The sequence below is a fragment of the Puma concolor genome, chromosome C1, assembly GCF_028749965.1.
Source record: "Puma concolor isolate L17-30 chromosome C1, mPumCon1.1.hap2, whole genome shotgun sequence".
Taxonomy (NCBI): domain Eukaryota; kingdom Metazoa; phylum Chordata; class Mammalia; order Carnivora; family Felidae; genus Puma; species Puma concolor.
Window position 1 is genome coordinate 80942334 of NC_141674.1, and position 22549 is coordinate 80964882.

Below are 22549 nucleotides of genomic sequence, written 5' to 3' on the forward strand. Positions count from 1 at the left end.
GTTATTTTACCTGGCAGATGGCCTCCTTGGGCGCACACCAAGGTGGGGGTATGGAGAGCCCCATAGCATGTGTCCTAGGGTCCCCATTTTTCTGCCACACCTGTCCTAGGCCTTTCACCCCCCAAATGCAGACCTTTCCATGGAAAGACAAACCTGTTGGTTGACCTTTCTCAACAGAGGGAGAGAGAAATCGCCTTGAGGGCTCTGTTTCCTTTTCCTACACAAGCAAGAGTTTGTTCTAAGATGGAAATTATCATATTTATCATGGAAGAGCAGTGCCAAGAGTGAAAGCTTGAAATCATGAGAAGTGTGGCCACAGGGCCAAAAAACATTTTCTAAATACCTCTATTGACTAAACCAATTGTTTCTTCTCCCTCTGTCGATCACGTGAGGAGAAACATACCCTTTTAGAGTAGTGGCTGAATATCAAGAAGGTTTGTGTCCTGAGGTATGAGCTTTTAAGAGCAGTGAAAAACGACAGAAGATAACAAGCAAGCGTATCTTTTTCCCTTTGGGGTTCCACATAATATTGTATTTTGAGTCCCCATGTATTTAAAATCCAAAAGGCTTGGGGTTTTCCATCAATTAAGTTCTAGTCCTCACCTCCCACGTGGGTGCCCGTGCACATCACTGAGTTGTTTGCTCGGATGAATTCCAACAGCGTCATCGAAATGTACAGTCAGCTCTACGAATTACTTCCTGCAAATCTGAGTGGTTTTGCTGGTGAGAGAGGAAAAGGAGAAGTGGGGAAGAAACCACGGTCTGGGGCCCAGTCACACCCCCTGCCCCAGCTAATCAAGTCCTCAGAGGGCAACTGGTCAACCACACACATCAGGGGTGACCCACACTTTACATGCTTCTCTGTCACTCTCAGGGCTGAGATGGGTCATTCTTTACCAGCACAGGGTTATGAAATGCCTGAAAAGCACCATCTTAACAAACCTTGTTGACAAAATTAATGTCTTAGGGAGAATTGTGTTTGGGGAAAAACAAAATGACATTAGATTTACATCTGACCTTATTTTTCAGAAATACTAATTGAAAGTTCAGAAAACATTTGCTCTAAAAACAATTCAGATTTATTGGTATTAAGACTATTTAGTAGGGGCATGCCTGGGTGGCTCAGTCGGTTAAGCGTCCAACTTTGGCTCAGGTCATGATCTCACAGCTTGTGAATTCGAGCCCTGCATCGGGGTCTGTGCTGGCAGCTCAGAGCCTGGAGCCTGCTTTGGATTCTGTTTCTCCCTCTCTCTCTGCCCCTCCCCTGCTCGCACTCTGTCTCTTTCTCAAAAATAAATAAACGTTAAAAAATTGTTTAAAAAAAGACTGTTTAGTACTAGAAAAGGAAAAAATTAGAGGTTTAAAACTCAGAGAGCAGGAAGTAAAATTACTCTGCGGTGGTAAGAAAATTAGCTGAGGGGCCCCTGGGTGGCTCAGTCAGTTGAACATCCGACTTCGGCTCAGTCATGATCTCGTGGTTCGTGGGTTCGAGCCCCGCGTCTGTGCTGATAGCTCAGAGCCTGGAGCCTGCTTCAGATTCTGTGTCTCTCTCTGCCCCTCCCCAACTCATGCTCTGTCTCTCTCTCTCTCTCTCTCTCTGTCAAAAATAAACAAACATTTGAAAAAAAACTTTTTTAAAGAAATTAGCTGAAAAACTACAACTGATAAGAGAATTTATTTAGGTGTCAGGGAACACAATTGATAAACCGAAATCTGCAGCATTCCTATATTTTTTAAAAGACAACTTTTACCGCAGTGAGAAGAAATACAAAAACGAACTGGGTACTTCAGTGCCTAGAGACAAATGTAACAAATATACAAGAACCATGAAAAGAACACTTTATTTATTCATTTATGACATCATTTTTTTTTCAAATTTTTGTTAAATTCTAGTTATCATACAGTGCAATAGTGGCTTCAGGAGTAGAATTCAGTGATTCACTTACATACAACACCCAGTGCTCATGATAGCAAGTACCCGCCTTAGTACCCATCACCCATCTAGCCCGCCTCCCTCCCACCTCCCTCTGTCATCAACCCTCAGTTTGTTCTCTAAGACATTCACATGGTTTGTTTCCCTCTCTCTTTTCCCCCTCCCATATGTTTATCAGTTTTGTTTCTTATATTCCACATATGAGTGAAATGATATGGTTTTTGTCTTTCTCTGATTTATTTCACTTAGCATAATACATCCTAGCTCTATCCACATCATTGCAAATGGCAAGATTTCATTCTTTCTGATGGCTGAGTAATATTCCACTGTATATATATATACCACATCATCTTTATCAGTTCATCGGTTGATGGACATTTGGGCTCTCTCCATAGCTTGGCTATTGTTGATAATGCTTCTGTAAACATCGGGGTGCATGTACCCCTTTGAATCTGTATTTTTGTATCCTTTGGGTAGATACCTAGTCGTACAGTTGCTGGATCATAGGGTAGTTCTGTTTTTAACTTTTTGAGGACCCTCCATACTATTCTCTAGAGTGCCTACACCAGTTTGTGTTCCCACCAGCAGTGTAAGAGGGTTTCCCTTTCTCTGCATCCTCACCAACACCTGTTGTTTATTCTTTTGTTAATCTTAGCCATTCTGACAGGCATGAGGTGGTATCTCATCGTGGTTTTGATTTGTATTTTTTTGATAATGAATGAGGTCGAGCATCTTTTCATGTATCTGTTAGCCTTCTGGATGTCTTCTTTGGAAAATTGTCTATTCACGTCTTCTGCCCATTTCTTAACTGGGTTATTTGGTTTTTGAGTATTGAGTTTGCTGCGTTCTTTATAGATTTTTGGATACTAACCCTTTATCAAATATTTCATTTGCAAATATCTTTTCCCATTCCATCGGCTGCCTTTTAGTTTTGTTGATTGTTTCCGTAGCTGTACAGAAGCTTTTTATTTTAATGAGGTCCCAGTAATTCATTTTTGCTTTTATTTCCCTTGCCTCAGGGACATATCTAGTAAGAAGTTACTATGTCTGATGTCAAAGACGTTACTACCTGTGTTCTCTTCTAGGATACTGATGGTTTCCTGTCTTACATTTAGGTCTTTCATCCGTTTTGAGTTTATTTCTGTATATGGTGTCAGAAGGTGGGCCAGTTTCATTCTTCTGCGTGTTGCTGTCTAGTTTTTCCAACACCATTTATTAAAGAGACTGCCTTTTTTTTCTGTTGAATATTCTTTCCTGCTTTGTTGAAGATTAGTTGACCGTAGAGTTGTGGGTCCATTTCTGGATTTTCTCTTCTATTCCGTTGATATATGTTTGCTTTTGTGCCCATACTAGATTGTCTTAATGACTAGAGCTTTATAATATAGCTTGAAATCTGGAATTGTGATGCCTCTGGTTTTGTTTTTCTTTTTCAGGATTGCTTTGACTTTTCGGGTCTTTTGTGGTTCCATACAAATTTTAGGATTGTTTGTTCTAGCTTCGAGAAGAATGCTGTGGTATTTTGATGGGGAGTATATTAAATGTGTAGGTCGCTTCGGGTGGTATAGACATTTTGACGATGTTTGTTCTTCCAATCCATAAGCATGGAATGTTTTTCCATTTTCGTGTGTCCTCTTCCATTTCTTTCATAAATGTTCTATAGTTTTCATAGTACAGATCTTTTGCCTCTTTGGTTAAGTTTATTCCTAGGTATCTAATTGGTTTTGGTGAAGTTGCAAATGGGATTGATTTTTTTATTAAAAAGAACATTTTAATATGTTCCTGAGGTATAAGGAATACTTAAATGGAAAGACGGTGTTGACAGTATGACTCAGCATTATAAAAAATGTCATTTCTCCCTAAGTCAAGCTATAAATTTGTCATGATTACAAACAAAACAGATTTTTTTCAGTAACTAGATAAGTTGATTTTAAATTTGTAAGGAAAGTTTTTTAAAAATTAAAAAAAAAATAAATCTGAAAAAGGAAAACAATGGAGACTAGCCCTTACAGTTTTTAAAAACTATTGTATTATAAAATTTAATAATTAAAATACTGTGGCCCTGTAACTGAACTAAAATGAGTTTCCTCCTTGGTGAGTCCCAGGTAGAAACTCCACCAGGTAAGTCATCACACAAAGGAAACTTTATTTGCCACGAAGAAGGAAATTATGGGGAATAATTTACAAAGCTGTGACTTCCCCAGCAGGGGTGAATGGGTTCCTTTTATTTACAGTTAAGACGAATATTTAGAAAGCAAAGCCTTGTCACCTAATGTAGAGGGAGGCAAGTTCGTGCTTGTGCCTTGAGGAAACGTGCCTGTGCGTACATTGTATGTTACGTAAGTGAGACTTGTGCTTCTCTTTGGGTGGACATTTTAGTATTATAATGAGGTAAAGGTAACTGTCTCTCACTCCATGGGTCACTCCATGGTCCTATGCAGGTGTGAGTCAGGGGTTAAGCTCAAACTTGTGTGGGTGGTCTGGGCCAGCTGGCACTCTTCCTCAGGACAGTCATTATTGTTTGAGGGATAGTTTCTGTTTTGACCACAGTTGCTATGCCCCTTGGGTCTTTTGTCTGGATTAAGAGAGAAGTTGGAAAGAAGGATTTAAGGGAAAATGTAGGACAGAGGTCAGCAGGTACCAGCAGACGAGCAATAAAGACCCTGTCTTGGGGTCTAGCTGGTGACAGCACTAGTTCATGTGTAGAAAAATCAATAGAAGTTACTAAGCAATCCAGGAATAGACCCAAAGGCTTACAGGAATTTAGTACATGATAAAAGTGACAAATCAGTGACAAAATGACTGGCTATTGAGTGAGTGGTGTTGGGACAACTGGACAGGCATCCAGGGGAAGAGCTGGATCCAAACCTCATGCCTTATATGAATAAATTCCAAGTGGATTCAAGATTTTAATGTATAAAGTGAAACTGGAAAGTATGAGAAGCCATGGGAGAATTCTTCTATAACCTGAAAGTAAAGGAGCCTTCTATCCATGACTTAAAACTCAGAAGACATAAAATTAAACAATTGATGAAATGAACATCTCTGCCTGAGAAAACACTAGAAGCAAAGGAAACAGGCAAATAAGTTGCAATTTGTATAAATATATTAGTTTCTCTAATTTATAAAAAATCTTATTAATCCAACTTCTGGAAGACCATATCTCAGTATAAAAAATGAGATAAAAAATATGAATAGATGCTTCAAAGAAAAAAATAGTGTTGTTTAAACATATTAAAAGAGGCTGGACCTCCCTCAAGATAGGGGAAATGCTGATGTTTTCACACTCCCGATGTTTAGGTGACAGCATCCAAAAGTTGGATGATGCACTCCACTGACAAAGGTGTAGGGAAATAGATACTTTCATACATTGCTGAGGCAGAGATCTGAGGAGGGCAATTCATCAATATTCATTGGTGAAGAATGTATATGCCTTTAAGTCAAGCATTTGTGCTTCTAGAAATTTAATCTACAGGTATACCTGTAGAGTATGAAATGACATTTGTACAAATGTATTCACTGCAGTGTTTGTAAGAGCAGAAGAGTGCAAACAATCTCCGTGGCTGTCAGTAGCAGGCTGCTTAAATAAATTACAGCATTGCATTTAATGTAACAATATTTAGAAAGCTAGGAATAGCTGAGAATGTTCTCTGATAAAAGAGCGTCAGTGAGAAATCTCCAATTAATAGTATACTTAACTGTGAACTATTGAATTCTTGCCTGAGAACAAAGCAAGGTTATCTTCTCTGACCACTTCCATTCAGCATTATAATGGAGGTCCTAGGAATTGCAAAAGAGGAAGGAAAAGAAATAGAAAGGAAGAAATGAAACCATCTTTTTTACAGATGACCTAATTGTTTATATAGAAAATCCAAAAGAATCTACAAAGTAACTACTAAATGAACTTAACAAAATTGCAATATACAAGGTCAAATTGCATTTGTATGTATTTGCAACAATTAGGAAATAATTTTTAAAGTCCAGGTTTAGCGTCAGAAGAATATAGCTAGGAATAAATTTAACAGAAGACATGGAAGATGTGGACTGAAAACGTTAAGACCTTGCTGAAATTAAAGAACTCCAAAATAAGTGGAGAGATAGACCTTGTTCACGAGTTGGAAGTTTTAATATTGTTAGGATGTCATTTCTCCACAAATTGTCCTACATATTCAATGTAGCGCCCCCAACATAATTTTTGTAGAAATTGACAAGTTCATGCCAAAAAAAAAAAAAAAAATGCAGAAAAGCTGAAGACCTACAGTCACACAAAAAATTCTTGAAGAACAAAGTTAGAAGACTCATACCAGCTGATTTCAGGAGTTACTATGAAGTTACAGTGATTAAGACAATGTGGTGTTAAAAAACAAAGTTCAGGTGTACCTGGGTGTCTCAGTCAGTTAAGCGTCAAACTTCAGCTCAGGTCATGATCTCACAGTCTGTGAGTTTGAGCCCCGTGTCGGGCTCTGTGCTGACAGCTCAGAGCGTGGAGCCTGCTTCGGATTCTGTGTCTCTCTCTCTCTCTCTGCCCCACTCGGGCTCTGTCTCTGTGTCTCAAAAGTAAATAAATGTAAAAAAAAAAAAAAGTTCAACTGAATACATTTGAAGTTCTAATTGGCTTTATTAAAGAATTCATGAATCAGACAGCATGTACCCAGCAGGTAGAGGAGAGCTCTGAGAAGTTGCACAAAATGGTTTTTATAGGAAGGTGGGTGGGATAAGAAAGTTATTAGCAAAAGGAAAGGATTGTTCCAGGCAAGGTAGCTTTCTTTCCCTTAGGAAAAGGAAGGGGTTTTATGTAGATTACTTCATCCATATGGTGCTAACTGAAAAATTCCTGGCTGACTGGTTAAGACTACATGGGGGGGGGGGGGGGGGGGGACTTGAAAGTGCAGCTAGATTAGATATTAAGCCCCAGGCTTGGAAACTTGGTCTAAGTGACACCATTTGGGGCATATAGATTTCTCTTTCTTTCTTTCTTTCTTTCTTTCTTTCTTTCTTTCTTTTTCAATGTTTATTTAGAGAGAGAGACAGAGTGTGAGCAAGGGAGGGTCAGAGAGAGAGAGGGAGACACAGAATCTGAAGCCGGCTACAAGCTTTGAGCCGGCAGCACAGTGCCAGTATGGGGCTTGAGCTCACGAACTGTGAGATCATGACCTGGGCCGAAGTCAGACGCTTAACCAAGTCACCCAGGTGCCCTTGTAGTTTTGTTTTTTAAATTTTTTTTAACATTTATTTATTTTTGAGGGACAGAGTATGAGCAGGGGAGGGACAGAGAGAGAGACAGAATCTGAAGCAGGGTTCAGGCCCTGAGCTGTCATCAGCACAGAGCCCATCGCAAGGCTTGAACCCACAAACTGTGAGATCAAGACCTGAGCCGAAGTCAGATGCTCAACTGATTGAGCCACCCAGGTGCCCTTATAGTTTTCTTTTTTTAACAGTTACTCCATTTTGATTAGATTCTCCAAGTAACTGAGAGATGTGATCAAAATTGAGCTATTGCTCTGAAGTTCTTGAAGTTTTTGTTGTTCCTTTGTGTTGTATCCAAAGGTCATGACATTTTTGCTTAACCTCTGTGATAGTCACAGGACATGGCTTCAGGTGTACATTCTTTAAGTGGTTTATTTTCTTCGTTCCTTATACATTCCAGTCTTAGGGAGATCGTTTGTTTGTTGGTGAGCCACTGTGATCATGCATGTAAAGCTTTTGAGGGAATACAGTGCACCAGGGAGATTATTATGATCCCTATAAATAGGATAATTCCCAATATTTGGAGTGCACTTTAGAACCATGGTCCCCAAGACCCCATGGAAGGGGTCACCTTTTTAAGTCAAGTGATGTGTTCTGTGATTTTATGTAATTGAATTTCAGTTTCCCCATAAGTGTTAATCCAGACACAGCAGGTGATGTTGGCCAAGGCACAGACACTTCCTTGCTCAGCTAAAAGAGAATGAAGAATTGTTCTAGTATCAAGGAGAACTTTGGCTAGAGGGATCTTTGCTGGGCTGCTATTGTTTTAACAGCAGATTTTGCAATAATTTTATTAAGGGAGAGTTTTTAATCAGAGCCTCCCTTACATTTATCCCTAACCAGAGAAATAAGGACCTGCCATAAGAAGTGAATTCTGGTCATGAAACTCTCCTTGGTAGGTCCTTTTTAACTCAGCAATGTAAATTAAGGAGAGTCAACCAATTAGATGTCTGATTTTGCTTGTGAAATGTTAGAGGCACCGTTAGATTTTTCTCTTAGCCTGAAACAAGAGGTTCCCCCCCTTAGCAACAGCCTGGGAGATACTGAGGAGGGAGCTATCTTTCCAGGCCAGTGCCACAGTACAGGAAAGGAAGAGAAGGAAAAGGGGGTTTACGTTTAAAGTATGAAGTCTAAGTCTGGCTAGATGGATGCAGAGGTATCCAGCGTGTGTGCAGAACAGTGTCAGGTAGATCTTTCTTTAGCTGTGAGATGTGTTTCCAAGGCTCAATGTCTTTTAGGTTTTACAGCTGTGTCAGTGTTCTGGAGCACTTGGTAGGGTCCCTTCCTTCGGGTTCAGAGCCGTTTTTTCAGCAATGATGTTTCCACAATACCCAGTCACCAGGTTCCAGACTGTGACCAACAGGATCCTTTGAACTTGGGATAAGGGAAAGCATCTTTAACATGTTGATGGTGGGCTTTAGCATAAGACTTAAAAGACTTACAGTAGCTTATCATGCTAGCACGGGAGAGGATCAGCAGAAAGTTGTTTACTGATAGAATTCTACAACATTAGCGAGGTCTTGTTAAGGTTTGTATGATTTGCTCCATGCACTGGTGCTTTGATCACAGGGGATGGTGAAGGAAACATACTTTCTGACAGTTTCTTTGCTTTTGTTGGGAGGCATCAACCTTGCAGCAGGAAAAACCTTCAGCCCATCCAGAAAACATACCTCCAGTAACAAGAACATGTTAATAATCCATGCTAGGTGGCAGTTGAATGAAGTCCAGCTGGAGATGTTCAAAGAGGGAAGAGGTTTGAGGCCTCTGTGAACAAAAATTTTTCCAGACCTATGAACCTGACAGGTTAGACATTGATGGTAAGTGGTTTTCACAGTCTTATTATAGAAGTCTCCCCAGCAGTGTTTAATTATAATTCATCTTAGTGTTTATATTTGTTTTTGAGACAGAGAGCATGAGCAGGGGAGGGGCAGAGAGGGAGGGAGACACAGAATCTGAAGCAGGCTCCAGGCTCTGAGCTGTCTGTCAGCACAGAGCCCAACACGAGGGGCTGGAATCCATGAACCGTGAGATCATGACCTGAGCCGGTTTGACGCTTAACTGACTGAGCCACCCAGGAGCCCCAATTGTAATTCATCTTAAACACCCCATAGTGGGTAGAGGAATGCAAAAATTAAAAAAAGGGGTTTGTCAGGGAATCAGGAAGAACCAGTTGGCCATCTTGGCCACAACACTTAACACTTAACTAACACTGTAAACTGTTTAATGTACAGCTATTGTTTACCCATCTTAATTTCTCCAGGTTTAGAGCAGACTGTTGCCATGTTACAAGGACATTTATCCTTCTGTGGACTGTAGCAGAATGGACTTTATCCACATGTGACATAATCTTATAAATATGATGTAAAGGACAGAGGCTTAGTATTACTTATTTGACAAGGTGTCCCCTGTAATTTACATATCAAATAAGCCTAATTAGTTTAACAAAGTTTTGGAATATTCCAGGTCAGAGACTTCACTTAACATTTGATTTTAGGAAGTTTGTCAAAGTATCAAAAAAAAAAAAAAAAAAAAAAAAGGTGTTAAACCATTTGCCTACATAGGGTCACAGGTCATTATGAAATTTAATACTTAAAATGTAAAGACGCTTTCACCATTTTATGAAAGGAGACCAAAAGTCCAAGAAAATCTTGCCTTTTTACCAGAGAGAAAACCAAATTCTAATTTTGTACCAGCTTACCTGATATTAAAACTTATTTTTTAAAATGAATTCATTTTAATCTTTTTTTTTTTTAATTTTTTTTTTTCCAACGTTTATTTATTTTTGGGACAGAGAGAGACAGAGCATGAACGGGGGAGGGGCAGAGAGAGGGAGACACAGAATCGGAAACAGGCTCCAGGCTCTGAGCCATCAGCCCAGAGCCTGACGCGGGGCTCGAACTCACGGACCGCGAGATCATGACCTGGCTGAAGTCGGACGCTTAACCAACTGCGCCACCCAGGCGCCCCAAATTCATTTTAATCTTAACCAGCTTGACTGCACATTAAAATTCCTTTTCAGAGATTCCTTTTCCACAAATGTTCTACAACTTTTCTACCTTCTGATTTTGTCCTATGTTTTTCCTCTTTAAACAACCAGCCTTATTTTAGGACAAAATTACTTTTTTTCTCCATAACAAAAAATTCATCTCCATTTCTCACACCTTTGTTTTTTTCACTGAAAACACATCCTTCTTCCTTCAAATATGGAGATATTCATATCAACCTATCAGGTGTCATATCAGCATTCTTTTTTTTTTTTTTTTTTTAGAAAAAGCATGTGTGTGTGCAGGGGAAGAGCAGAGAGAGAGAGGAGAGAGAGAGAGCACACAAGAGACAGAGAATCCCAAACAGATTTCACTTGGAGCCCAATGTGTGGGGCTCTATCTCAGAACACATCATGACCTGAGCTGAAGCCAAGAGTCAGACACTTAACCTACTGAGCCACATAGGTGCATTCTTTAAATTTGCAAATTTATGAATATATTTCAAAATTTCTAAAAGCATGTACCTTTTGGAATATGTTAAAGTATAGCATTAACATATCCAAATATCTTTTAATTTCTCTGTAATGAGAAACCAAAAGTGGATAAACCTATGCTTAGCAATTAATGTTTTAGTATTTTGCTTATTTGGAAATGATGTGTAGGTATTGAATGAATTTATTCCTCATTTAACTTAACTCCTCATTTAACCTAACTCAGCAAAACATTAAGGTTTTTAGGTTACCAAAAAAAATTTTTTTTGAGAAAACTATTTAAGTAGACATAAATAGTGCTAAAAAGTTCATTTGTAAACTTTTATCTTGCTTACATCTACTTAAAGTACTCGTCCTTAATAATTATGTTAGCTTACCTACAAAAACTTCATTAAACATTAGGTAAAGTCAGCCATTATCCTAAGCTATCTTTTTTTTTTTTTTTTTTTTTTGACAGATCTTACAAGTGCTAACATGAATTTATTTGGCTAGTAAACTCCGAATAAAAATTTTATGTTGGGGTGCCTGGGTGGCTCAGTCAGTTAAGTCTCTCACTTTGGCTCAGGTCATGATCTCACAGTTTGGGAATTCAAGCCCCACCTGGGGCTCTGTCCTGGCAGCTCAGAGCCTGGAACCGGCTTCAGATTCTGTGTCTCCCTCTCTCTCTGCCCCTTCCCCACTCGCACTCCGTGTTTGTTTGTTTGTTTCTCTCTTTCTCTCTCTCTCTCTCTCTCTCAAAAATAAACATTAAGAAAAAAGTTTTATATTTAATCTTGATGATTCTACTGTGTCTCCCTCTCTCTCTGCCCCTCCCCCGCTCTCGCGCTCTCTCAAAAATAAATACACATTAAAAAAAATTTTATATTTAATCTTGACCACCCTAAAGACACGTCTGTTTAATTAAACCATCAAACTTCAGTTAGCTCTCATATCAAATATTTTTCCAGATCAGGTGAATTTGAAAAACATTTGGGTTTCTAGTTTCTGGGTTTTTTTTTTTTAATGTTTATTTATTTTTTAGAAAGAGTGAGAATGTGTGTGTGCATGAGCACAGGAGGGACAGAGAGAGAGAGGAACAGAGGATCCAAAGCGGGCTCTGTGCTGACAGCAAAGAACCCAGCGCAGGGCTCAAATTCACAAACCATGAGAGATCATGACCTGAGCTGAAATTTGACTCTTAACCAGCTGAGCCACCCATGCGCCCCTGGGTTTCTAGTTTCTACCTAAGAGTTTTAGAATGGCCAAACCATATGAGCACTTTCCTTCAAACCATCTAAATAGAGCTCTTTTACAGATTAATTTTAGCAATACCATCTGAAGGTAGAAAATATCACATAACTACAGCATACATATACATACACACATATATATGTACACGGTGTGCAGGGGCACATAGCACCTGGCTCTGGGGGCCCCAAGCAGACCAGGTTCGGCCACTTACCGCTAACAAGATCCAAAAGCAGAGAGACCAGTGGTGGGGAAACAAGAAAATTTATTTCAGCTAGTCCCCTCTCAGGACCACAGCTGACTAGTGTCTCAAAGACTGTCTCAAAGTGCCGAAAATACTCCCAGGTTTTATATTAGGAAAATCTGAAACAAAGGTCGATGGGTAGGTGCAGGGGGACAGTGAAAGTCAAGCTGATCATTGTCTTGAGGTCAGTCCTGTGGGGTCTTGCAGGCTCCGGACAGTCCTTACTGCTTGAGGGGCAGTTTCGGTCCCATCCTGGGATGCCTTCCCCACCAGGTCTTTTGCCTGAGTTAAGAGATAAACTGGAAAGAACTTAATCGGTGAGAAAATACAAACTGATGTCAAAAACGAGGTAGTTGAAGTCCTCTTTCATTTGACACACAGGAACATTGAGAGACACAGAAAACTTACAGCTTCTATTTTAAAATTACCTGCCATGAAATAGGTATGAAATTGACTAGTTATAAAATTTGGATCTGAGTTAGTTTTTCCCGTAGATGGAATAAGTTAAGCTGAACTGTCAGATGACTACAACGTTTTAAAAAATATTTGTGGAGAAGACACTGAAGATGTGTTGTCTTTGGCAAGTCAGGTTCCAAATGACCTTTCCCCCTTTTGTTTTTTCTTGATAAGAATACCTCCCTAAAATTTGCACTTCAAAGACATGGGCTGGAAAAGCCCAGGAGAACACTAGACAGAACACCAAGCAAGGACAGTTTAAAGGCACAGGGAAAACACTCCCCTACCCTGCCCCACCAATGACTTTGATCCCCTTAAAGCCAAAAGTTTTCTACTTACCAGCCTTTTGAGATAAATAGGGGAGGCTTGGGAATTGGTAGAAAGGACTGGTGTTCTTTGAATTGTTTCTGGAGTCACCCCTCTGGTCCTGTGAAGACAGCTTTGTAAAACCAGGACGGCTGTTTTTAATTCCTCAGAGAACTGGGTTGCCACCTAATATCAAAGTGTGTATAAATACACACCCACCCACCTATAGGCATACCTTCTTTTCCTCTGGGTACATTTAGCTTGGGGGCAGAAGACCCCCCCCCCCCCCCCCCCCCGCCTCCAAAAAAAAAGTTCCTCTCAGGCTCTGAATATCAGTTTCCAAATTTGACCAGATTTCTGATTCTGGAGTTATTAAGTCCTTTCAAATATCTTGTCAAGTTCCAGCCAGGTCAAACAGTGAATATTTTTGGCAATATTAAACAACCTCCTGGACCCAAGAGGCATCCTCAAAGAGGGTTATGTAAAATATAGCATCTTCACAAGATCTAAAGTCGCTTGCAAAGATAGCCCAGGAAAGAACCAACAATCTGCATATCCCAGGCAGAAAAAAAGAAAGTCAGGCTATGTTCTTAAGATGCAAAAGGAGACAAGCAAGAAGGAAATAGTTATTCCCAGGACAGAAAGGAAGGGATAATGAATGTGTATGTGGAAAGGAAGGGACAATGGTGAATTTTTATTCCCTTCTCTCAACTGGGTTCAGGAGGTGATCTGTTGTTTTTTTTATTTTTGTTAATGTTTATTTTTGAGAGAGAGAGAGAAAGAGACCACCAGCGGGGAAGAGGCAGAGAGAGAGAGAGAGAGAGAGAGAGAGAGAGAGAGAGAGACTCCGAAGTGGGCTCCAGGCTCTGAGCTGTCAGCACAGAGCCCCACATGCGGCTTGAACTAACAAACTGTGAGATCATGACCTGAGCCAAAGTCGGATGCTTAACCGACTGAACCACCCAGGCACCCCAGGAGGTAATTTATAAAAACTCTTGAGGATCCTCCTGGAGTTGAAGAAACACTTTAACTATGGCCGTTGGTTCGACCTTTGACCAAGGAGTGAGAGATATCTGAAGTGGATCACCTGTAGCCTGGAATGGTCTTATTTCAAAAGGTCACTGTGTCCCAGTCTCTTCAGAATGGAAAGCCAGTTCAGCCTGAGGCTTACTGGGGTGGGTACTCAAAGAGTAGAGGGGAGCAGTAAGAGTTACCACAGTCTTACAGTCTTGCGTTAGATACCTTTCCTCCTTTTTCATTAGCCTTTCGTAATGAATCTTTCACTGAAGCTATTTTGGAATCTTGAAATCTTTTGGAGGCTTCTGCATGCCAGCTGCAACAGGTATCCCATTCTGTTTAATTTGGGAACTCTTGCTTTGCTTTGGAGTGTACTTCTTAAAGGAATGATCTTGTCTAATTGGAAAGTTCACCATAATGGCCATTGTAATTACACATTGTTCTTGGTGAACTTTTTTTTTTTTTTTATTTGCTACATACCTGCAACTTCCAGGAGTATAGTTCTTAGACATAAAATAAGCGAGTGCCCCGGGAGGTGACCTGCTCAGCCCTCTGGATACAGAGGATCTCATTCCTTTTAGTTAGGCCTTCGTGTTCCCAGCTAAACTAATACCAGAGAGGGAGCCACTGCTGTGCCGGGGATTGTGTTTTACAGCGTGCCTCATCACACAGTTTTCTCGAGGTTGGCAGGTGACCTAGTGTTAATCTAACCTGTTCCACGACTAACCGTCCTAATGCAGGAGTCTTTAAGTTAGGCGGCAAACACTCTAACAGATCTTAAATGCTCCACCCATGCCCACCAATTTTTGCGGCATTTTGGCCTCCAAGATCCCTGCTAGCAATAGCCTTTATTTACATAAAACAAGACAAACATGTGCCCCGACATACCAGCAGTAACCAGACCATGGCATTGCAGACTGGCCAAGAGAGGGGCGTGCAACTAAAAGGAATGAACCGGCAATACACATCACAGCTAAGTGGAGGAAGCTTTACACAGAAGAATACATACTGGATGATTCCACTGAAATAGGAACATGGCAAGAATCAAAAGTAGTTTATAGTTGTATAAATCAAATTAGTAGTGCCTCTAAGTGTTGGAGGTTGATTGGAAGAAGGTTTGAAAGGACTGTCTGGGATGATAGAAATGTTCTACATCTTGAAAGGGGTGATAGTTACATGAACATCTATATTTGTCAGAGGTCCCTCATTGTTTATTTAAGATCTGTATATTTCACTCTATGGAAATGTTATTTCAGTAAAAGTAAAGGGAATCCCTTATATACTGATATAGACAGAGCTGCAAGATGTTTTCGTTTTAAGAAGAAAACAGACTACAGGGGCACATGGGTGGCTCAGTCGGCTAAGTGTTTGACTCTTGGTTCTGGCGCTCATGGTCTCGTGGTCTGTAGGATCAAACCCAAGTGAGGCTCCACGCTGACAGCACAGAGCCTGCTTGGGATTCTGTCTCTCCTTCTGCCCCTCCCCAACTCATGTGCATGCTGTCTCTCTTTCAAAATAAATTAATTAATTAAAAAAAAAAGACTATAGAGCAGTATGCTGTATACTAAGTATAATTTATGTGTTCACATACATGTAAGTGTATATATATGTGCACGTATTTGCTCATATAACTTATATCAAGCAATCATAACCTATAGGATGTAGTCAGAAAGCAATTTTATTTTTGTGTCTCTTTTTATTTATTATTAAAGTATTACATAGAGTTATGTTAGTTTCCGATGTGCAACATATTGATTCTATACGTGACTCAGTGCTCACAATGGTGTTTGTCACCAAATGATATTACAATATTATTGACTATATTCCCTATGCTGTACTTTTCATCTCTGTGTCTTAGGTATTTTGTAATTGGATGTTGTACCTCTTAATGCCCTTTTGCCTATTTCACCATCCTCCTACTTACCTCCCCTCTGGCAACTATCAGTTCTCTGTATTTATGAGTCTGTTTTTTGTTTTGTTTATTTGTTCATTTCTTTGTTTTTAGATTCTACATATAAATGAAATCATATGGTATTTTTTTCCTCTGTCTTATTTCACTTAGCATAATAACCTCCAAGTTCATCTATGCTGTCGCAAATGACAAGATCTCATTCTTTTTTAGGGCTGAATGATTATATAGTTATATATATAGCTATACATAGTTATATATATATACATAGTCATATATATATATAGTTATGTATATATATAGTTATATACATAGTTATATATGTATATACATAGTGTTATATATATACAGTTATATATATACATAGTTATATATATATAGTTATATATATACAGTAATGTATATAGTTTTTTATATATATAGTTATATATGTAGTTGTATATATATTTATATATATAGTTGTATAGTTATATATATATAGTTGTATAGTTATATATATAGTTGTATATGTAGTTATATATATATAATCATATATATAGTTATATGTACAGTTATATGTACATAGTTATATGTATATAGTTATATACATAGGTGTATATATATACTTAGTTATATATAGTTATATATATTATATAGTTATATATATATGTACCACCTCTTCTTTATCCACTCATGTATCGATGGACACTTGGGCTTCTTGCGTATCTTGGCTATTGTAAATAATGCTGCAAAAACATAGAAGTGTATATATCTTTTTGAAATAGTGTTTTTGTTTTTTTGGGACGTAAACACCCAGTAGTAGAGTTATTAGATCATATGGTAATTCTATTTTTAATTTAAAAAAAAAATTTTTTTTTAACGTTTATTTATTTTTGGGACAGAGAGAGAGCATGAACGGGGGAGGGGCAGAGAGAGAGGGAGACACAGAATCGGAAGCAGGCTCCAGGCTCTGAGCCATCAGCCCAGAGCCTGACGCGGGGCTCGAACTCACAGACCTTGAGATCGTGACCTGAGCTGAAGTCGGACGCTCAACCGACTGAGCCACCCAGGCGCCCCTCTATTTTTAATTTTTTGAGGACCGTCTGTACTGTTTTCCCCAGTGGCTGCATCCATTTATATTCCCACCAACAGTGCAGTTTCCTTTTTCTTCACATCCTTGCCAACACTTGTTATTTCTTGTCTTTTTGATTCTAGCCATTCTGAAAGGGGTAAGGTAATATCTCACTGTGGTTTTGGTTTTCATTTCCCTGATGATTAGTGGTGTTGAGCATCTTTTTGTGGGTCTGTTGGCCATCTGTATGTCTTCTTTGGAAAAATGTTTATTCAGGTCTTCTGCCCATGTTTTAATTGGATTATTGGTTTTTTGGTGTTGGGTGGTAGAAGTTCTTTTTATATATTGGATATCAGCTGCCTATCAGATATATCATTTGCATATATCTTTTGCTATTCAGTAAGGGTTAGGGCTAGGGCTAGTAGGTTGCTTTTTTGTTTTGTTGATGGTTTCCTTCACTATACAAAAGCTTTTTATTTTGAGGTAGTTCCAATAGTTGATGTTTGCTTTTGTTTCCCTTCCTTGAGAAGACATATCTAGAAAAATGTTGCTAAGGCCAATGTCAAAGAAATTACTGCCTATGTTTTTTTTTTTTTTTAATAGTTTTATGGTTTCAGGTCTAGATTTAGATCTTTAATCCATTTTGAGTTTAGTTTTGTTTGTGGTGTTAGAAAGTGGTCCGGTTTAATTCTTTTGCATATGGCTGTTCAGTTTTCCCAGCACCATTTATTGAAGAGACCATCTTTTCCCTGCTGCATATTCTTCCCTCCTTTGTTCTAGATTGATTAACCATAAAAATGTAGGTTTATTTCTTGGCTCTCTACTCTGTTCTATTGATCTATGGGTCTGTTTTTGTGCCAGAACCATACTGTTTGGATTACTATAGCTTTGTAGTATATCTTGAAATCTAGGATTATGATACCTCTAGCTTTGTTCTTCTCTCTCAAGATAGCTTTGGATATTCAAGGTCTTTTGTGGTTCCATGCAAACTTTAGGATTATTTGTTTCAGTTCTGTGAAAAAAATGCTTTTGGTATTTTGATAGGGATTGTGCTGAATCTGTAGATTGCTTTGGGTAGTATGGACATTTTAACAGTATCAATTCTTCCAACCCATGAGCATGGAGTATCTTTCCATTTGTGTTGTCTTCAATTTCTTTCATCAGTGTTTTATACTTTCCAGAGATTAGGTCTTTCACCTCCTTGATTAAGTTAATTTCTTGGCATTTTACTTTTGTTTGGTGGAATTGTGAATGATTCTTAATTTTTCTTGCTCCTACTTTCTGTCTCTTTAAATTTATTCAGTGGGACTAGTTTTTCTCTGTCCCTGAATGAAAACACAGTTCCCAAGACTACTTTGGTTACTTTTAAGCAATAATTACTCAGTCACTTTAAGTTGTAATAGATACTTTCCATCCAGTAATTAAAATGTTCAGTCCAATATGATAGACTTTAGACTTGACTGACAGTTGAAACTTCTCCCTCCCCCAGCGTGGGCCAGGAGCAGATGGGAAGGCTTTGGCTAGGGAAGGGGGCTGCAGTCCTCTGCTCCATTCTCTTCTCCTCCTCATCTCTTTCTCTGCCAGTCCACTGAGACAGGCTTCTGACTCTCGGGCCTGGCACAGCAAAAGTGAGGAGGATTAAGAGGAAATAGGGGTGTTCTTATTTGACTGATACAAGTACCAGTTTTCTGGGTTTGGGAGATGTTCCAGCCAGCTTTCTTCCATAGAGACTTTTTGGATTCTTTGGAGATTTCCTGTCCCTGGGGCTCTCTCAGCTGCAGTGCTCTTTACATGGTCAAATACATCTCTGCTCTGGCTGGTTATTTGCTAAGTCTTCCTTCGTCCTGTGACATTAAGCAGCCACTTCCAGCTTCTTTCTGCTGAGGGCCCCACAATTTTCTATGTAGCTGTCTTGGACACCAAGGACACTAGCCTTCACTTCCCAGGGCTCAGACCTTAACCCATGGTGTCATCTGAGCCCTCTGAGTTTTCCAGGAAACCCTTCTCATCTGACTTGGGAGTGGTATCTCTCACCTTCTTTCCCTTGGGGGAGGAGGGGGGCATGGATGGATTCATGTGAAAATTCTCTCTTTCAAAAAACAAAAAGTCTTTAGAATTTCTCTTTTACATGATTCAGTGTACTTACCAATGCCTGTAGAGAGTCAACTTTACTGTATCCAAATAAAAAATAAAATCAACCAAAATATCAAGAGTTCTCGGGGTAGAATGTAGACCATGACATATGAATTTAACTTAATACGAATATATGACATAACCTCACTGAAGGGGAAAGAGAGAAAAGGACCTGACCTAAGTACTTTGGAAAACAGCTTTGTGACTAAATACTGTGAGCTGAAGACAAAAATAACTGTACATAAGCACCATGCTCTAGTTGGCAAGTTTGTTTGTCACAGGAGTACTAGTTAGCAATTCTGACAATACATATGAGGATTGATTATAAGAGGGCCCAGGATCAGTGACACCCCAGTAGCAATGAGCATACCTACTACCCAGATATTGGTTTCTAAATACCATTTTCCAAGGTATTGACTGATTTTAGAGCTTAGATAAGGAAAATAGTTTGGCATAATCTTACAGAGCCAGAAAGTGAAAATGTTCTCCAGGAAACAAAAAAAGGTAGGGTGTGTCAAAATTACCCAGGGCCAACATGAAAGACCTCCTAGTGGCCAAAGCTGCAATGATTTGAGCAACAGAATAAATAATGATCATACTAGATTATAACCTCAAGAGCAAAGTAAATATCCATGAGTCCACTGATAAATGATTGAATAAATGGGAGGAGTGCACAAAGGAATAAATCTTTACAAAAGAATCCCGAATAATATTTGTAGATATGTCCTGCTTAACTTCCCTCCCCTTGAGAGTGGGCTGGGCTTAGTGACTCACTCCCAAAGAATATAGAATATATTCTGTAGAATATAGAATAGTAACATGCCAATGGAGAAACCTAGCAGATACCAGCCTCTTTAACCACGTAATCAAGGTTAACTTCATCAGTGATGTCATGTTGTTCTTCATGTTCCCCAGTGTGGTTCTATGGAAAGTGCAGTTCACCTCCATGGTGTTCTTCCCCCAAACCCAAAAACAGCAGTCTAATTATGAGAAAACATGAGGGACATTGTACAGTGTGAGGGACAATTTACCAAATACCTGACCATGAATCTTCAAAAGTGTCAAGGTCATGGGAAACAAAGAAGGACTAAGAAACTGTCATAGACCGATGGAGACATGACAACTAAATGCAACGGGGCATCCTGGATTGGATCCTGGAAGAGAAAATAAAGGACATTAGTGGAAAATGGTAAAATCCAAATAAAGACTGTAGTTTAGTTAATAGTATAGTACCAATGCTAATTTCTGAATTTTCACAAATGTACTGTGGTTATGTAAGATGTTAGGGGAAGTTGGGTGAGGTATACACAGGAACTCTCTGTAGCATCTTTGCAAGTTTTCTGTAACTCAAAAATTATTCCAAAATTATAAGTTTATTTTCTAGAACATTCTTCTAATCTCCAACTCCCAACCCTTTTATACTTTCTGTGGAACATAGGGGTGGTAAGGACAAGCCACCTAGTTTTCTAAACAGTGTTTTTGGCAAGCCCAGAATGGTGGGGTCTGACATCTCATTTTGGAGTATAATTTTTATTATCTTTGAGCTTCAGCTATAGACTTCCATTTAAATTTCCTGTTATACTCACATATGTTTTTAAAAGTCTCTAGAACAATTTATAGAGGGGGACACCTGGCTGGCTCTGCCAGCAGAGCATGCAGCTCTTGATCTCGGGGTTTTGAGTTTGAGCCCCACATTGGGCGTACAGTTTACTTTAAAAAAGAGAGAGAGAAAAGAATTAGGATGATACACTAGATAAAGCAAAACAACAGTTGCCTGTGAAGAAATAATTTTCCTTAAAGAGAAGAGACAGCCATTTCTCACAATTTATTCGTTCTATTGTACCTTCTGGAACTTGAGCCATGTGACTGTATTACACCTTCAAATTTTTTAACTAGGGAAAAACTGCTTAGTTGTTTTACTCTTCTCTTGAATCACTATTCAGGGAGTCAGGAACTATTCCTGTAATGTTATGACTTCCTGAGAGAGATTCTTCTATGTTCTATGTTGCGTTCATTTAAAGTTCAGAAGCCATTTTTTCTTCATGATAATACAATATTGTTTGCATTTGGGTTCTCCCTTGTTTCATCTTCACACATTTCAAAAAAATGCTTGGTTTTTAGCAATGTGTCTGATAATTTGATGCTTCTTGGGTTGGGATTATTTCCACTGTTGGGTGGCTCAGTCCGGTAAGTGTCCAACTTCAGGTCAGGTTATGATCTCTTGGTTCATGACTTCAAGCCTGGTATCGGACTCTGTGCTGACAGTTTGGAGCCTGGAGCCTGCTTCGGATTCTTTGTCTCCCTCTCTGTCTGCCCCTCCCCTGCTTTCTCTCTCTCTCTCTCTCTCTCTCTCTGTCTCTATCTCTATCTCTCAAAAATAAATAAACATTAAAAAAATTTTTAAGTCATTAGAATGGATATCCCTGAGCATTTTTACGTTTCAGGAAGGGACCCCAAAAAGATCAGCTTTTTCATCTACCCAAGGCAGTTACCAACCACAGCTTTATTCATATATTCATCGCTCGCTATCCACTCTGTTCGTAGCAAGCCTCTCAAGCCTTATGCACCTACCTTCTCAAAGAGGACCGAATGGTAGTTTCATTGACCCAACTTCCAGTTAAACCAGCTCTTATCTCTACCAGTTCCTTAAATGCCATTCTTGTGTTGGAGTTGGTAGTTTGTATCCAAAAAGGGCCAAGACAGGAGAATCAGAAATGTCACTCTCCAAGTGTAGCGTTCCAGTTTCTCTGGGTCTCCATCATCATTCCCCACCCAGAGCATCAGCTAATTACTGTAGCAGAGCGTACAGAAAGAGCTTGCTTTCTTTTCATTTTTCTTTTCTTTTTTCTTTTTTTCTTTTTTTCTTTCTTTCTTTCTTTCTTTCTTTCTTTCTTTCTTTCTTTCTTTCTTTCTTTCTTTCTATGTTTCTATGTTTCTATGTTTCTTTATTTATTTTGAGGGAGAGAGAGAAAGCCAGCAGGGGAGGGGAAGATAGAGAGAATTCTAAGCAGGCTCCATGCTGTCAGTGCAGAGCCTGATGGGGGGCTCAATTGTATGAACCCTGAGATCATGCCCTGAGTTGAAATCCAGAATCGGACACTTAACCATCTGAGCCACCCAGGTGCCCCTTGCCTGGCTTTCCAAGGTGTGTTCTGCAAACAGGATGCTAAACTTCTTTTTATTACTGCAGATCTTATGCTTTCTTGGTTGTTGAAATTTTTAAATAAGCATTTTTTTAAGTTAACTAATTAAATATCTTTGCCGTTTCTTCTTTTCTTTTTAGCAAGTCTTTCCCCTTGTTTAACAGATGCGTCCCTCAAACACCGGAGTGCTATTCCTTGTTTGCATCTGTTTTGATAAATGATGTTGACACCCTCCATCAAATTCTAAGTGGAATAATGTCAGGAAGAGACACAATCCTTGGTCTGTGTATCCTTGCATTAGGTAACTTTAAATTGCTTTTCTTTCAGTGACTCTGCCAAAGTTTCTAGCACTTGCGTATGTTGTACGATGAGAATTAGCCTCTTAAAGATAAAAGTTCACATGTTTTCTTT

At 39.2% G+C, this 22549-nt stretch overlaps 1 protein-coding gene across 11 annotated transcripts in view; it reads left to right on the forward strand.

Moving 5' to 3' along the window:
- The window catches only part of SLC44A3 (solute carrier family 44 member 3), a 334651-nt gene that overhangs the window by 235605 nt on the left and 76497 nt on the right, over positions 1-22549 (forward strand). For all 11 annotated transcript variants that reach the window (XR_015254888.1, XR_015254889.1, XM_086717625.1 and 8 more), the window contains one exon: positions 22279-22439. Coding sequence is in view for 9 of the 11 variants with exons in the window: in XM_086717625.1 (XP_086573751.1) it covers positions 22279-22439 (161 nt within the window). In the remaining 2 variants the exon portion in view is untranslated. The remainder of the gene's footprint in view (positions 1-22278; positions 22440-22549) is intronic.